The sequence below is a fragment of the Rhinolophus ferrumequinum genome, chromosome 7 (genome assembly GCF_004115265.2).
Source record: "Rhinolophus ferrumequinum isolate MPI-CBG mRhiFer1 chromosome 7, mRhiFer1_v1.p, whole genome shotgun sequence".
NCBI lineage: Eukaryota > Metazoa > Chordata > Mammalia > Chiroptera > Rhinolophidae > Rhinolophus > Rhinolophus ferrumequinum.
Window position 1 is genome coordinate 43,105,953 of NC_046290.1, and position 17,909 is coordinate 43,123,861.

Sequence of the window (17,909 nt, forward strand, 5' to 3'; positions counted from 1 at the left end):
GAATACATTTAGATTATATTATTTGCAGGTTATGTGAGTGTGCATCATTTCATTTAAACACTTCCTCTTTGCTAGAAATTACTCAGCAATTGAAGAAAACCATCTGAGAACAACCAATTTCCTGATAGCATCGATCCCTCTTCTAGGTAAAAGGGGAATTCTTTGTATCTAATTACGTTACAGAATTGAAACCCCTTCGTGTAACGGAGAAAAAGAATAACACGCACACCTCAAGTTACATTCTTTAACTCAGTCTTTTATCCAGATTCCGAGATTAATCATCTAAGACTACTAGAATGCATTAAGTTTCATAAAATTGGACGAAACTACTGGTACAGTGGCTGTGTTCTTATTCTTACCTCCCCTTCTTTGCCCTTACAAATGCTACGCAGTAACTTTAAGCAAAGGCTAAAAGTAATCGCTTCCCTATTGCTGGGAAGATGAATTACTGTAGGTGGGAAGAAAACATACAACTAAAAATCAGCTTTCTTCATTGCTCTTGACATTCAACAGTCTTTACTCGGGATCACCTTGAGATGTGACATCAATTCAGAGTAATAAGGAAGGGTCAAAGAAAAGTTAAAACATTCTCAAGAACCCATTATAACACATCTCCAAGGGATTCTTGTCAATGCCACAGCGTTTCAAATACGGCACTCGAATTCCAGAGGAATGGCTCACGAAATGGAGACAATAGACACATATGAGAGTCTTACGACATAGAAATTGACCTGTTATTAGAACTCTCTTTCGCTCCCTACATGTTTTCCACCCTGTAACCTCATCAGTCATTCCTTAGAAAGCATTACATGTACATTTAAGAGTCTGTTGTGACACAGTACATTCTCTATATGGTGTCATCATTGAGAGTTTGTTTTTAGTCAGTGATTTTGATACATTTAAGGGCTTTGGTTTAAGAAAATTTCTTTTTCACATGAATAAGAACCTGGAATTGGTGTTGCAAGGTGAGTCTGGAGTTGATGATGTACATCTGCTTCTATTAGTAGATTTTTAGCGCTTCAGGTCTTGTTCACCTATTTAATCTGTTCTAGCAGGTAGTTCAAAACTGTGCTGCGTAAAAATAACTTAATACATAATTAATTGAATTAGGAAAATACCAATGTGTTTACAGTTTACTGTGTAACAGAGACGAAGTTAGGCACTGTGAAATCAAAATACACTTTTTGTGGATCTTCACATATAACCAGAATTTGTCCCTCACCAACATTTAGAATTATAAGTTAGTGAGAGGAAGAAAGAAACGGAATATAGTACACACGTCATTATATTTCATTCACGTTGCCTGTAGTGGGTGACAGGAGACAGAATGATTGAAATTATCATTATCCAGACTTCAGTATTTAGCCTGTAGAATTTTCCTTCTCTACAAATCTTTCCCTAGCACTATTGACTGGTTTGAGTATCTGAAACAGATCAGGGCTATTAAATCTGTTAGGTACTAAATAATGTGAGTCGGAAAAATGTTATTTGCTCTCAAGTACAGTAAAAGCTACAGCATAATTTTTAAATGTTTAATTAAGTAATATAGATGTTATATATGAGAACTGCAACTAAATGTAACCTGGTTATGTATAATTGCATACAATGTGGAATATGAGTACATTTTAATATATTTGAAATTATTTGAAGTGATGCCTCTGTAAGTAAGAGTCTAATGCCTACACAGGCATTCAAGTTTTGCTCTTAATTTTCTCACACTCCCAAACGCTGTCATCCCTCTGTCTTCCCCATCTCAATGAATGCCACTATCTACCCATTTATTTAGTCCTAAAATCTAGGCATCACCCTTGTTTCCTCTCTTTCCCTCGTGATTTCACTAAACCCAATTTTTCAGTAAATCTCGTTAGCTCTCCTGCCAAGCACCTACCTGAGCTCTACAGTCTCCCTGTCCAAAAGGCACTGTCGTCTCTTACCTTGGCTGTGCTGGTCATCTCCTAACTGATCTCCCCTTCTACTCTTGCCTGCTTGGAGTCCACTGGCCACAGAACAGCTAAAGAGATCTTTCTAAAATGTAAATCGATTCACACCACTCCCCTATGTGTAATGGAGGATTAATAACTATTTGTTGAATCAATCAGTCAGGTGACAGTGTAGTATTGGTCCTGCCTATAGAAGGATCAATCAGCATTGAAGGGACTGGGAAAGCCAAAAGGGATTCAGAGTGCCTGGATTTCAGGTTTTGGTTCACTGTACATAATCCTCTCTACTTGAAAACTCAGGCATATGTATCCATACACTGGCCTGCTGTGACTACTTCACAGCTTACCCAGAGACAATTCCACTGAAGGCCAATCAAGGTTTTTCTGTCCACTTAGATTCTAAACAGCTGCCCAGGTTAATTAATATTCTTCAATTACATCTGGAGGGGAGCCAGTTTCTGAGACAGCTAAGGGAAAGGAAGATCTCTAACTCTCTTATATCAAATGGGTTTGGTAGGGACGACTCAAATGTCGCAGGTGATTTGAACTATTATTTTTCATAGTTTACTCAGCCTGCGGTTACTACATAACTAACTGTTCCATTGCCCACTTTATCTGCTGGCATTCGTCTTATAAATAGGTCCTAGGTGTGATTCTGTGAGGTTTTAAGGTTTTTAAGCAGTGTCACTTCATTGCCGAGAATTTCCTACAAAGCGAAAAAGAAACACAACACTGATTGTTATTGTGTAAAACATCACAAGTCACTTGAGCGAATCCTCAAGTAATAACAACAAGGATTCAGAGAGGGGCTCCCTCTTTGATCCACCAGGAATTTCAATGGCAATTATCATTAATTCTTGTATTCCCTGAGTCCTGATAGGAAAATCAAGACAACCAGAAACTATCATTTTGTGAACAGACAGCTATTAAAATCACATTAATAATCTATAGTGGGTATAGCATATGCCTTTTAAAAAGATTCGCAGCTTGTTTCTCTGTGGCGAAGACACAGGACTTCTCCAACCTAATTACAAAGCAATCAAACAATTTAATTAATCTGGAAATCACTTTCTTAACAATAACGGCCTCTACAATGAGGCTCCCTGTGTAGCACCATTAGGTAAAGTAGCATTTTGATATACTGCTTATTTATTAGCCAGGATCATTCCCCCTGGGGATCATGGAGTTAATTACCTGCCTCAAGTCTGACCACTATTAAGGTTTACTTTACCAGGTCAGACACAGCAGCAGCAATACCAGCAGGCTATAAAGCATCCTACCACTCAGACATCGGAGAGCCTGCAAATCCCTGGGAGCAGCAGGATTTGAGTTATAAGCAAGTGCTGCACATATGGGCAGAGAATTAACTGGCACCAGTTTTCATCTGAGAGTCTCTCAGGTATTGCTCTGCAGATGGGAGATGCATTCAGAGAGCAGTGCTGAGAGGAGTGAAGGTCATGGATAGGACTTTGGTTTCAATCCGTCTTGCCTTCTCATATCAGGGAAGCATTGTGCCTGTCCACGGCAGTCTGCTCCTCATCTGTGAGTTAAGAATATAAAAGGCACGCTGTATGATTTGATCTGCTCTAAATTAGTGGTCGTTTTGATCACTGTAACTAAATGGTGTCCCTAAGCCTTCAAAGACCAAGTAGGTAACAGAGAAATCAATTTTTATTTCAAATAAAAGACTTCAAAGATTGTCCTCTACCTATCTAATCTGTTAATCTTGTAATTTCTCCCAAAAGAAAATTGAGGAATTTTCTATAATAAAGTGACACAAAAATCTACAGAGGACTCAGATACCTTTTTCTGCTACTACCACTCCCATCCCACTTTTCTCAAAGTTCCCTATCAGTGGGGCAGCCATTCTTCCAACCTACCCACATTGAAAACATTGGTCATTTTTAGTATGTAATCGTTTTCGTCACTTATTTCTTATTTTAGTTTCAGGTGTACAGAACATAGTGGTTACACACTTACACCCCTCACACAGTGATAACCCCAACAAGCCTACTGCCCGTCTGACACCGTACATGGCTATTACAATATTGTTCACTGTAGTCCCTATGCTATACTTTACATCCTGTGACTATATTTTTTAAAATTATAGTTGACATTCAATATATTCTATATTAGTTTCAGGTGTACAGCATAGTGGTTAGGCATTTATATATTTATGAAGCGACCCTACCCCCCAAAAAAATCTAATACCCATCTTACACTACACATAATTTTTATAATATTACTGACTATATTTCCCATACTGTATTTCCCACCCCCATGACTATTTTGAAACTACCAATTTGTACTAATTTATAATCCATCACCAATTGTGCTTGGTTTGCTCACCAAATAATTTTTCTGTTGGCTTTCCATGTCCTAATCGAGCTGCTCCTCCTCAGCCATTTCCCTGCCCACCGACCGACACGCTCAGGCCAGATTAAAATTCCTAGTGTCTCTCTTTGGCCTGCAAACGTTTCTTAAGGCCTCCCCCTAGTTGGTACCAATAAACAATAGTTCGCAACTCACTGGCTTTACCAGTTTGCATTCCCTGCTTCCACAGAGCCTGTGTCTCCGGCATTGCCCTGCTGTGTTTGCGTTTTTCTGTCCCCTTCCTGAAGTCCTTCCATTTCTTCCCTTGAGCTTGCTAAGCTGACCTCACATGAAGCTATAGTCTCTTGTCCTGAAGGAATTATCAAGTACTCCAGTTCACATCACTCTCATTTTCTCTAATATCTCACTACACGTAAGAGCCTTTGTGGTAATGTGAGGGGTGTGTGTGTGTGTGTGTGTGTGTGTGTTTGCATTTCCATTTAGTTCTTCAGTCTGACACGAAAAGAAAAAAATCTGTGATTACTAGGACAACACAGATGGCTCTATAGCCTTGAAGTTGAAGATGTGCGACTTTGGGGTACGTTTTATAGCAGCGAAGGAGGGCATGAGAAGAAAATGGGGAACATTTTCAATGAATGGGCCTGGAAAGCAGCAGGAGACAGAGAGGCAGAACCTAAAGCCTAGAAATGGTTACTGGCATCCTTGATTCTCTCTCTCTTTTTTAAGCAGAGTTAAATTATCCTACCTCTGTATCTCTACCTCTGTCCATCCATCCTTGAAGTGATGGGTCACCATGTATTATAAGATGTTACATGGCTTCCTGGGACCACTCATTAAAATCTCCGACAGTGAAAAGGCATTTAAGCTAATTCCCTGTTTTTCCCTCTTTCAGATTCTTAAACATATCTAATAAGCGCTCTCTAGTTATTCTCTGTGATCTCATATGATCGCCAGATACATAGTGTTTTCTTGACAAAGAACACAGGGCTAAGAATTTGGTGACAAGTTTCATTGGCCCTATTATTTAGGGTATATAATAGAGTAGCAGGGATTTTTCCCAAAATGCCTTGGCTTCAAACAATCAATTGTTTTGTTTCTCCTAATAATTTATTGCTAGTTTGCTCTGTATGGGGTGTAAGCAAAGTGAACATTTTTTTTTCCAAATAAAAAATAAAATTCACACAAAAATTTCTGGCATTAGATTTGTTTCCCTTTAGAAAACAAAATTTTTAGCCATCTTGAAATTATGAAGACCTTTTAAGGAACATGAAGAGTGATGTACAAGCAAGGGGGGAAAAGGCTGTTGAGAGAAGTTGAAAGCACTTAATTTAGCTGGGTAGATAAATGGACAAAAATAGTACTGAATTACTGGATGGCAAAAGCAGAATCCATTTCTCCAGGGGCCCAAAGAACAACAGATGCAAAGGCATGATTCATTTGATTGCAGCAGGGGGAAAATGCTTCTTGGTTCTCTATCCACAAAGAAATGGGCTTTCCAGCACTTCCCAGTTAAATGGCTTTAATTTTGCTGTCTGTCATAAAGTTAATGGCATCTGTTGAAGACATCACTATAAAATTTGCAACCTTAAGATAACTGAAAAATTTCAGTAGAGGTGTAGCCAGTCCAGAAGTCCTCCAGGTAACAGGAAACGTATCCTCTTTAATGTGTCAGTCTATTCTTTTTACACACAGGTAATAAATTGTTTACCTTTACAGCTAGGTACTGACTTTAATATGCAACCTTGTATTCTTTACACCTACTTAGAATTGTCACTTCCATTACAAAATCAGTAATGTGGCAACTGGCTTGCTGTTAAGGATTAAAAATAGCTTCCTGATTATTTCCGTGTTTCAGGAACATACAAACAGAATTAGTTTGTAGCCTTTCTTTACCTCCTTATTGAAACCAGCTACAGACCCATCGGGTCCTCAGATAATTGTGCCAATCTAATTAAACATGCAGAGTGCAGCAGGGTGGTCTGGAGTGTCCTGAACTTCCCCACACCAGCTGCCTGCCGAGCTTTCTCAATGATCAGCGGCAGGCTGTGTGTTCTAACAAGCCCCCGAGGAGGTGTCCTCCTTACAGTGAGCAATCGGGCTCCACCCGCCTTGGAAAGACTTGGGGAGAATACCCCCCACCAGCCTTTGTGTGGCTGTGGCTTTCAAAGGCTCCCTGCCAGTCACAGCCCAGCCGCTTGGGAGCAGAGGGATCTGTTGGAGAAAGCAGTGATAAGGGCTAATCCTGCTGGGCCACTTGGGCCATGCTGAGATGCATCTGGGTCATTTGAGAACCCAAACTGCTGGGTTCTTCCCAGTATTTTATCACTAGTTCTAACATATCCATTCACCTTTAAAATATGTACTTGGGAATATAAGGATTTATTTTCGAGAACTCAGACTTTTATACAGTTTACTGTAAATCAAAAATACTAAGGCTACTTCCCTAAAATCGAAAAGCCCTCTCACCCCCACCCTACCTCCCACCGCTGCTCCATTGAAGCATATGCTTTTCCATCCATCCTGCTGTTTGAAATGTTAGCACATCTGGAAGTGTAACAACCAAGACATTTGTCTATTCATTATTCAATGGGACTGAGAAATTCAGATTATTGAATATATAGAGGACTGCTGGTTGGTGATATAGGAGAATGTGTTTATTCGCGTATCTTGCACACTTGGAAAGCAGCGTTGGAACTCAGTTCCCCCTTCTCCCAAATTCTTGTTCCAGGTAAAACTAAAACATTGTTAGGGAGATGGGCATTTTACAAAGTGTACAGAAACTTACTACTAAAGAGAAGAAGATTCTAGCTATGGATAATGATACAAAAATAAAATCACTTTGTAAATTATTTTCCTTCTTTCTCTCCATAGGAAATAGCCCTCAAGATAGCCCAAGAAACTTCTCCCCCAGTGCCTCAGCCCATTTTTCATTTGCACGGAGGTAAGGACTTCATTTGAGTAGAATGATGAAGTGTTACCTAGAGAATCCCATCCCCGACCCCCACTCCCCACAACTCTCTCCTGCGCTCTTGCTTTCTGTCTTGGGAGGCCCTGCTCGTTATCATCTAGGGCCTTCTCTGAAGCTCCCCTGGCCAAAGATAGCATCAGGCCATCGCAGAACTTGTTTGCAACACTCCTGCTTTAACAATTTCAGTAATCGCTGCCTCATGTTAGAGTTATCTCTGCCTCTCTTGGTCCTTCACTAGATGGCAAGACCTCCATCTAATGAGGGCAGAAAGTGAGTGAGCATTTCTATCTTTCTCACATCCCTTGTACATGCAGAATACTCACGGTTTTTCTGAATCATCTGAGCGTATATTATAAGGACTTGATTCATCTGTGTGTCCTGGTACAATATTTTGTTGCTATTGTTGTTGAAATGCTTTTTTTTTCTTTTATACAAATGACCTTTCTTGGGATCACAAAGTACAAACTCTAAGATACCCCTTTACTGGACAGCATCAAGCCAGCGATTTAGTGATCCCCGAGATAAAGCCATACATGAACAATAGGATGTTTTATGTTTTCTCTTCCTATAGTTGGAATTGGGCACCAAATATCAAAGACATGTGTCTCCTATCTGAGTCATTGAGTCAAGAGGAAGTGTGGTTACTCCAAGGACAGTGGGCATATGATCTCATATTGAACCTTTTCAGTTCCCCGTCTTCCTCTGTGATTTTGCCAAATTAAAAGGGTCTAGACAGCTGCCTCTTCTATGTTCTGCATGTGGAAATAGTGTACTTCACCCTGTCAGATTCAGACCTTCACCTTCTCAAGTACATACCCAGTTCTCTTCTGCGTAGGAAAAATATGCAGAAAACAAAATGCCTCTTCAGCTAGGTCTCTGAATATTTTGGATAAATTGAGTTTATGGTTTGAATGTCCTAGATACTTGCTGAATTTTCCTCAGAGACCTAAGTATACCTTGAAGTAAATTAAAGTCACACTTAATAAAGACACATAGGTAGGATTAAAAAAAAATAGATTTGTTTCAACACGAATCACTAACCAGTATAACCTGCAGTGTCCTCCTGCCATTTGTGAGCTCATAACGCATTTTATATTACTAAGTCCAGAGAAGAGGATCTGTTTGCAGTAGTTTCAGAATTCTCTGTCACTGAGATTCCCTTGTAAACGTCGCCCATTCCCTACCATATGTTAAATGTCTGTGTGTGTAAGGTACCAGCTTCTCCACCACGGGAGGACACAAGAGTAATTAAGACATGATCTCCAGGGAACTTCTTTAGACCCATGCCCTGATGTTCCTCAGCCCCACAACTTTTATTCTTTTAGATCTTTGTTTCAAGTTTTGTAAAGAAAATGTGAAAATTGACTGGTTCCACAAATTCTGTCTTTGTCCAATGATTGTTAATTCATGGTGGTGCTACTCTTCTAAGTGAAAAGGGAAAAAAAAAAACCTTATAAAAGTTGAAAGAAAAGAACCTACCATAGTCTTTAAAACACATCTCTTTTGAAAAGGGGAATGCATTTAATTATTTGAAGTAATAAGAAAAATGCAGTCTCATTACAGCGTGCATGCATTTAAACATGACAGAAATCATAGTCTGTTAATCTTGCCAGATTTATAAAAAATGAAGAGAATCTAATAATTAAGTGGGTGACTGGAGGACAGATGAATCTGGTTTCTTCGCTATTAAAAAAATACACAAACCCCAGGCATGTTAATTTTTGACAAATAAACCATAAAGCGTGACAGAAGATTATCACAGGAGACCTCAGGTTCATTTTGCATGAATTTCCAGATGGAACGCCCTCCACACTCTTCAAAAAGGATTAATTTAAATTAGGACATGAGTGATCATCTTTTAAAACTTTTATTTGAGTAAATAGAACCCTGTGTTTGCTATGAAAATTCAAATTGGCATATTTTTATTCATCTGGGGTCTTTCTCTTCCATTTTAAAGTTGATTTTCATTTAGGAAACATGGAAATTCCACTCAGGATTCTCCATTTGGTATACATTTCGGAGCTCTTGACAAGTAATACCATTTTCAGACTCCAGTATTTTATTATTTTGTATATTTGGTCCAACAGAGGAGAGAATCTGCCTTGTTTTTAAGATTATTCTTGAGTGAGGGGATAAAGATCAGATTATTAACCTTTCCTGATTTTATACCATGTGCTAATATGGTTTCTGATCTTATACCAGAAGACTTCCCCTGTAATGTAATCGTTTACTTTCAGATTGGAAAACATGATGATACACACTTGATTTCCATATTATCTAATACACACTTGAGAGTAAAATTATCTAGTTAATTTTTAAATAGTGAGTTAGAAATAAAAGAATGCAAATGAGCATCGTAATATGGTTGATTTTGTTTGAAGCAAGGAAACATATTTTTCCTTTGCTAACTGTAATACTGATTTACAATCCATCTGATTGTGGAGTTGACTTTTTTCCCTTGGTGATAAGATGGAGGTAATAACATTGCCCTGCCTTTCCCAGAAGTTGTGGAGGTTTGCACATTATAAATAGCTTTCACTTCCATTGAACATATAGTGCCCTGAATAAATGCCACGAGTGTCTTCTGGCTGCCTAGTTGTTATTGACCAGGTTAAATCTCAGAGTATATTTCCACAGGTAAATTACTAGGACAGACTTGCCTGCTGAGTTCAGGTCACAAGACACCTGGAGAGCACTGGTGGGCAGAGCGACCGACTTAGGTTATCTTGCCCAATTCTGTCTGGAGTGAATTTTAGTTGGTTCCATTATTTTGGCCTAGTCCAACTTCAACTAGAATATAAAATGTTCCACACCGGGTAACTGTAACAAACAAATAAAGAAATCTGCTTCTCTTCATACAATTATAATAGCCAGGATGATATGGGAACTTGTCATTCTTTGTTGTACATCATGTTAATCTAAATTATTGTGAGTGGTGTTGAAATGTTGAGGTTTTTTTTTTCCCCAATCTCTTTGTATCCTGTGTTCCCATCAGATGTTTTTCCCTTCTTACTTTTTCATTTAATGTAACGCTGAGATTTCCACCCACAAAGAAAACATTTTTTTCAAAAAAGTCTTGTTGCTTTGGCAAGAATATCGTCTTGTCTTCAGATAACATTCTATTGGTAGTTACTGCAAAGAAAAGACAACATTATTAGTAGGATCCAAATTGCACTGGTGCGATAGCTGTTTTGGAAAAAAGGGCCTTCTCTTAAGTACTGTATATAACATATATATAGTAACTTCTGATGTGCAGTTGTCATGGTAATGAAAATGCAGTGGTCCTTTGTGCTCCATTTGAGTAAATAGACACAGACAACTTAGGGGACTTTATGAGACTTGAATGATTTCTGGTCCATGGCTGCACAAGGTACTGAGCACATTCTTGTTTAAGTATCTTTCTAGTTGTGTGTTTTCCAGACTAAGCAAATGTAATTTATGCTTCAGAACTAATAAGAACATGTCTCCTCTTGGAATTGTTCATTCATCTGAAATATGTTCATTGATACCTGAGGGAAAGTAGAGTTAATGAATCACAAAACAAAATCATAGTGGGGGAAATTGTGTCCCTCACTCTTTCCAGAGACTAGTTTCTGCTAATTGCTATTAAATGGACTGAATAATCCTTTTAAAATCATATCCTTTTCTTACTTTTAACAATTAAAGGTGTTTAACATATAAAGTACAGGCATGGGTTTTTAAGTCTTTAGTAAATAACCTGATAAAATAGAACCAACCTGTATCCATTTAATTGATAGCTGAATATCTTTAAGTGCATGTTATTATAATTATTTTCTTCTTAAACCTTGAATATTTTCAATTGTTTAAAAATATATTTAAAGAACTTATGACTTCATTTTCCCCACTCTTCTCTTTGGTATATTTATAAACATCTTATTTTGCTTCTTTTTTTAAAAAAAAAAACACATACTTGATTCAATTGTACTCCGATCATGATCACAGAAATGACAGGTAAATTTTACTGAAATCTTAACATTGTAGTACTCCTGTTATTTGTCCACTTGAATTTCTCCATTTTGTCTTTGTGGACCATTTGCATTTCTTGCAGGCAACATCCATGGTAGCCTATGATTATATTTTCCCTTGAATGTAATTTAGGCTAAATGTCAGTTGTTTTTTTTTTTTTTTACATGAACATCTAATTGTGACATTTCTCAAATTCAAATGTAATGCTGTTGAATCCCCTGACTTCAACTTACTATGTTTGTGGTAAATTTGGTCCACTCTTATCTCTTACTTGCTAAGTCAATATAATCACAAACTACAAAAAGTCTATATGTGATGCTCCATCTAAGGGTGCAATAGAGTTCTTTATAAAGTGTGTTTTTCCTATTTTCTCCTCTGCAAAAGTGCATGTATTTATGTTCACACTGTTACTTGATTCTGAAGGCACAGTCTTACTCGGAGTTACTAATCAAGTAAAGGCTCTGGAATACCAGAGATTTCAGAAAATTTGCTTTCTGGCGTCCCCTTGCTTTAGCAACAGTATTGTCTCTATTACTTCATTAACTCACCTGAGACCCTTGTAATGACCCTAATTCATAGCCAGAGTGCAACCCAGAAAGCTACCCATCCTATCACCATTTGGAGATAAAAACTCCTCTCTTCGAGACTCCTGACAGCTTTGCCTCTATGATGGGGCAGACAACTCTACTCTTTGCATTCAGTTCTATGCCTATTGCAAAATTTTCATTACACCCCTGCTGTCAGCCAGAGCTGGACTGCATACTCATAAACTCTGCAAGAGGCTTTTGCTGCAACACTTTTTAAAGCCAGGTCATGTCAGAATGTAATAACTCTTAAGAGATTCTGAGCATAAGGCCGGTCACTTTCTTAGCACTAAAGTTATTTGCCACTTAAGGCTTAAGCCAGCCATGAGCTCAGTGATCCCTTCTTTCCCAGGCATGATGAGTAGGACTGTTCCCTTGAAAATAATAAGCAGGAAGTCTTTAGGATGCAATGAAAGTCACCACAGGCTCTTGCGGCATCAGGCCCTTCCAAAGATCATGGCCCCGGTTATGTTTCCAAATAAGAATGGTTTTCCTCCTCCCTTTCTGTTTTTATCCGTTTGAATCTGCTGAGTCTGACCATTGTAATTATCGCTGGTATTCATTTTGTCAAAGTGTATTAGCGAGAGATCAATAATATGGATCAACCCATTCACTTTCTCCTTGTTTGGGCGTATTGATTCAGTTTAAATAAAAGTCAACCTGCTGTATAATGTTTGTTTACCCTGGCCCTTCCTGAACATTTCCACGTCCTCACTGACTGTGTTTGTGTCATTTGTTTGACTAAAAATACTCGTTTTCCCTGGGGTTCCCCTGTAACCGTACTCCAGGGTTGGCCTAAGCTAATCTCTTACCTTCTCAATAGGACTGATGGACGCCGCTGGTCCTTGGCTTCTCTCCCCTCCTCTGGCTATGGAACAAACACACCCAGCTCAACGGTTTCTGTAAGTGCCTGCTGACTTTTTTCCTCCCCCCACAACTATAGGGCTCTTATGCAGACAGTGTTTTCTCTGGGTGTTTCCTGGTAGGAAGAAGATGAATGCTGTATCTCTGCCACTCTAAATAGGTTACGTATCAAATGATGAGCTGACAAACACAAAAAGGACAACCTTTTTGCCGCAAGCTTTTAAACTGTGGTGCACAAATTAAGTAAGTCCCAGAATCACAAGTTTGAAGGAGATCAGGACCTTTCATTTTAATACCATTTGGTGCAGTTTGGGGGGAAACACAATCTGGTTTTAGTTCTTTGGTTCCACACCAGTGATAATACTCTTGAAATGCCATTAAACTTTGATGGCCTGGGTCTTTGTTTCCTGTATGGCTTCTATGCAGGGGTTTTGTTTTTGTTGTTGTTTTGTTTTTGTTTTTTGGGTTGTTTGTTTTTCTTCTTCCAAGGAAAAAAATGGCAAGCCTTAAAGTTCTCTGTGCCTTGTAGGTAAGAACTTTCTTTTAAGGAGAGATTAAAAGAACTTAGTATAAGTTCAGATAAATAATGAGACATGATGAAACCATGAAAATAGGATAGAGGAAGAAGGATATTCTCTTGCCTCAAACTATAAAATTTCAGCAAGTGCCAGAGCAATGACTGGAAATGATTCAATAGATTAGATATATGCTTTTTTGGTTTAAATTTGTGGTATCTGTTTTGGGATATCTGTCTCTGCAGAGCCTGAGAAGCTGGTGATCTTTTAGAAAAGTCCCAGTATGTTGTATGTGTTCAATAAATACCTAATGGAGTGGTCTGAATGCCCTTGTGCCAGCCAGGAATACGGACCTGAGGATTTTAGAGCCCCCTCTGATTCAGTTCCATTTCGTAAAAATCTGTGGTTTATTAAATAGGACTCTCCACCTATTTTTTTCTTCACATACGCAAACACTGTGCCAAGCATATAGCATCAGCCGCTTAATAACAACTGAGTTGAAAAGAAGCTATAATTAAATTTATAAGTACTAACTGGTATAATCAATGCTTTATATCCTGTGTTTCCAGAACTCCAGATACAAAATAATTGGGGTTTTGGAGCACCTTTACAACTGACTTGTTAAAATCTGGATGGATTATTTTTGCCATCTCCTTATAGTATTTTATTGAGGAGAGATAATTTATTCTCTTACGCATTATTCCATTCTGTTGTGGTATATGAGTTTATTGTCCATTTAGATTATTTTCACGAAACATCGTGACAACCTTGAGTAGTTTCAGTGGCACATCATTCTCACATTAGAAAATGATGCTTAAAGCTCCTGAATGGCTTCAGTGAATAAAATTTTCAGTGAATAACAGTAATGTCACCCCTGGTTATTGTGTCAGTAACCCTCATTGGTCATTGGCCAATATTTTAGATATTGAAAACATGAACAACCACAGTGTAAAAATGAATGCTAAAATTGATTGAACAAAAAGAAAAGAAAAGAGTCATTTTCGAAATTCTAAGTGTTAATCTTTCCCAGACCCTTGGGCATATCCAGTCAGCACCCAGCCACCAATAAACAGAATATTTGACTCTTTGTTCAGTGGCTTTCCCATACATATTCTCATTTAATCTTTCCTATGCCCGAAATTTATATCATGTCTCTTAACTCCAAAATTTTTTTGTTTCAACTATATCACCTTGCTTTGCCCTTTAGTCAAGTTTTATTGTAGTTTGGATACAGAAATTTCTCTTTTGCGAGAAAAATAGGGGAAAGGGCAGACTCGTCTATCTCTAATTAGCAAATCATACATCATTTTGAAAGTAAACCTATTTGAAAAAAAAGGGTTTGCTACATAGAATCAGACCCCATTTAGTACAAATAATTTTTACAAACAGTTTTTTAATAAATATCATGTGCTCGGCACTTATCTATTTACAATGCATTGACTCATTTAATCCTAGCAACATAACCTATAATGTAGTTGCCGATGTTGTCTTCATTTTATGAATCAAAATTATGAAGCACAGAGAATGAACTGAAGGACGGTTTCACAACCCCCTTGTTTTGTCAGTATAGGGATACAGGAAATGGGCTAGACCTGGGCTCTTGGTTAATTCTAAGGAATTTTCATGGTATTTCTTAAAACAAACCTTGTAATGAATAAACCTGACCTACTCATCTGTCATAATGGCGCCATTGCTGTCCCTGACTTCTATATGTGCCCAAAGAAGAGGCCTCCTGACAGTATTAGTCACACACACACATATTCTGTGCTTCCAACAGCTTCTGGCCAGAGGTAAGACAGCTTTTCTCTGAAGTGTTTATTTTATTGAAGAAGGTGGTTTCATGTCATTGTTGATATCATTTTCCTGTTCGGTCCTTCAAAATGAAATTTTCGCCTTCAAAATTAAATTCTCTCTTTGCCAAAAGACAGGACTTGGAGTTTAGGGACTGTTGCACAGAAGTTCAGCTGTCTTTTCTTCCTATTAGTTGTTAAAAATGATGAGTGAAAATTTGAAAAGCTACTTTTCATTTCTCTCAGTTTCTTTGTGTTCTTGTCTTTTAAATGTTAGGGTAAAAATTGTGCAAAACTGCTTAATAGTAGTATTTTCTTCTGTTTTAAATCTAATCTGAATCACTCTTAGATTCTTATTTTCTGAGTTAACTGTTAGTCGTTTAGCCAATCAAAAATGCATTTTAATTATTTTTAAAATAAAAATATGGAATACATATAAATGAAATTTAAAATTCTTTAAAAATATAGCTTCAGTTTTACAGGTAATTGTGAGCTGCATTTCAGAACTTCTTATGCTGAAATGTAAACATCAGGTCTGTCTCCTTTGGATATTATAGAAACTGCAAAATTGTCAGTGTTAAAAATGCTATATTCTGGAATTGGAAATATTAGGTGATATGAAGTTAATGTGTTCTTCCAGACAATATTTAGTCTTGCAACTTCTTTTAACTTCAAATTTTGCAGTTAAAATCAATTTGTGTAACTTTTCCGAGGTAATATTCAGGTGATAATTTTTAATTTTGAAATAAGTAGTATGGAATTGCAGCAGTAGTAAGACATCCCCCCTTATATTTCTTACCAGATAAATTATTATCTGCTAAGGGAAGGAATGCAAATAAGTACAATATGAGATATGACTATAAAATGATATTATTTTAAATAAATAGAAAATAGAGATTTATGCATGCATATGAATACTGTCCTTTGCAAAATAGTCATCTTGAGAGATTAAAATGCTTATTTGAATGATATTATTACTCAGAACATTTTGGGGAACAATTCTAATTGCCTTGAGAACTAACAGCACAGTTTTTGTGTAAATCTTCACTCTTTGAATGTAGATTTGATTTATGATATAATCAAAGATCATATGCAAACTAGTTGGGTGATGAGACTCAATCACTTAAGAGAACATGCTAGAAATATAAGGAATGAGACTCAGTTTATTGGGAAACTCCCAAACTAATTCTTGAAACTCTTGTAAAAGTGGCATTCCAGGATGTTTTGAACAATGGAGGTATGTTTTCAATTTAAGAGCATGAGGTCTTTGGGACAGCACCCGTACTCTCTGTTGTGCCGGAAGCTCCCTTCACTGGTTTTGCAAATTCTCCTTTGAGTCCCTGATCTCTGCTGAAACCAAACCTTGCATTTCTCTATTGTTCAACATCAACTCATGTGTTGGGTCCCATTTGGTACCTTTTGAATGCCCAGGCCATTTGGCTGGCCTCCAGTTGTTCCCAGTGCTAGACTCATGCTAATATCACCCTGGTCCCAGTTACACCTTGCTTGCTCCAACTGAGCTGAAAGAGGCTCTCTCCCCAGAGAAGCTCCTTGCCTCCATGCTTCTTTAATACTGTGAAGGTTAGGATACTTACTGACACCACTGCATTGTTCAGTTTTACATATTTCCCATCAGTAAACACAGGGCACATTCCTTATGGACTTCAGTTACAGCCATATATATATATATATATATATATACACACACACACACACACACACACACACACACACACGGCATAACCACAATATTTTCCTCTTATAGTTCACTCATGTTAACATTTTGTTACATTTGCTGCAACTATTTTTTTATATAAATTTTTTATTTTGTTTAATAAATAAAATGTTAAATATACCAGTAAAGCCTCTCCTACCCAATCCCTTCCTTTCACCTCACTCACTCTCTTGAAGTCTCTTGGTGTCATTCTCATGCCAGTAAAGGTCCATTATACTTTATGTGAAACTCTTGAGCCTGCTGTGTTTTGCAATTAATTTTCACATTTTAGAAAGGTAACGTGATCCCTGTACTGTACATAGCAGCCCAGAAGCAACTGGGCCAGCAGTTCACAATCAAATATATTAATATTTCTACAGCAACCCGAATCAATATTCACACTAAGTAGATTAAATTGTAAAGAGCTTCACATCAGTTCAGTTGATGCTTTGCCACCAAAAGGGATTACTGTAAACTTTTGAATAATCTTATAGGTTTGGGGGTTTTGAAATCTTAGAAACAGAATTATGGACATTGATTTACCTTTGAGACATATATGCAGATTCTTAATTCTGTTTTTCTGTTTGCTGATTGCCTGTTTTTGCTTTTATCACTGCTGCTTTTTTCCTGCTTGCATTGATTTTATTATTCTTTTCCTGATTTCTTGAAATGACTTAGTTTATATGTTTTATTTCTTTTTTTTTTCATAGTGAAAGTATTTAAAGTATTAAGGCTGTGCCTGTACTTTCTGAATAGAGTTTTGATTTATCTCATAAGTCTTTGTAGTAGTGTTCTCATTTTTATGGTTTATCAAATAATCTCATTATATTATAAAAATCTCTGTCACTGTATGTACTTAGTAACATGTTTTGCAATTTCAAGGTATAAGGATATTTTTGACTTCTAGTCATTAATTTCTAGCATTACTGCATTGCGGTGCTTCAGTGTTTATGAAGTATGCTCTTAACCTTATGACTTGTTAAATGAAAACTAGCCTACTATAACTGAATTTTCAAATGTGTGGTATCTTTCAAAATATGCTTATTCTAACCATGTTTCCATTACTCAAAAATTTCTCCATCTCTTTTGTTAGAATTGCTTACAGAGTTCACTGCCCAATAAAAACAAAAACAAGTCTCTACATTATAGTTATATTTCTCAGATTGATTAAAAGCAGTGTTATTTAACCATTCACCTTTTCTACCTTACCTTG

General features: G+C 37.3%; 1 protein-coding gene across 9 annotated transcripts in view; it reads left to right on the forward strand.

Moving 5' to 3' along the window:
* MAST4 (microtubule associated serine/threonine kinase family member 4) overlaps positions 1-17,909 on the forward strand; it is a 390,562-nt gene that overhangs the window by 307,316 nt on the left and 65,337 nt on the right. For all 9 annotated transcript variants that reach the window (XM_033110320.1, XM_033110323.1, XM_033110321.1 and 6 more), the window contains 2 exons: positions 7,146-7,215; positions 12,637-12,715. In XM_033110320.1, coding sequence (XP_032966211.1) covers positions 7,146-7,215; positions 12,637-12,715 — 149 coding nt within the window. The remainder of the gene's footprint in view (positions 1-7,145; positions 7,216-12,636; positions 12,716-17,909) is intronic.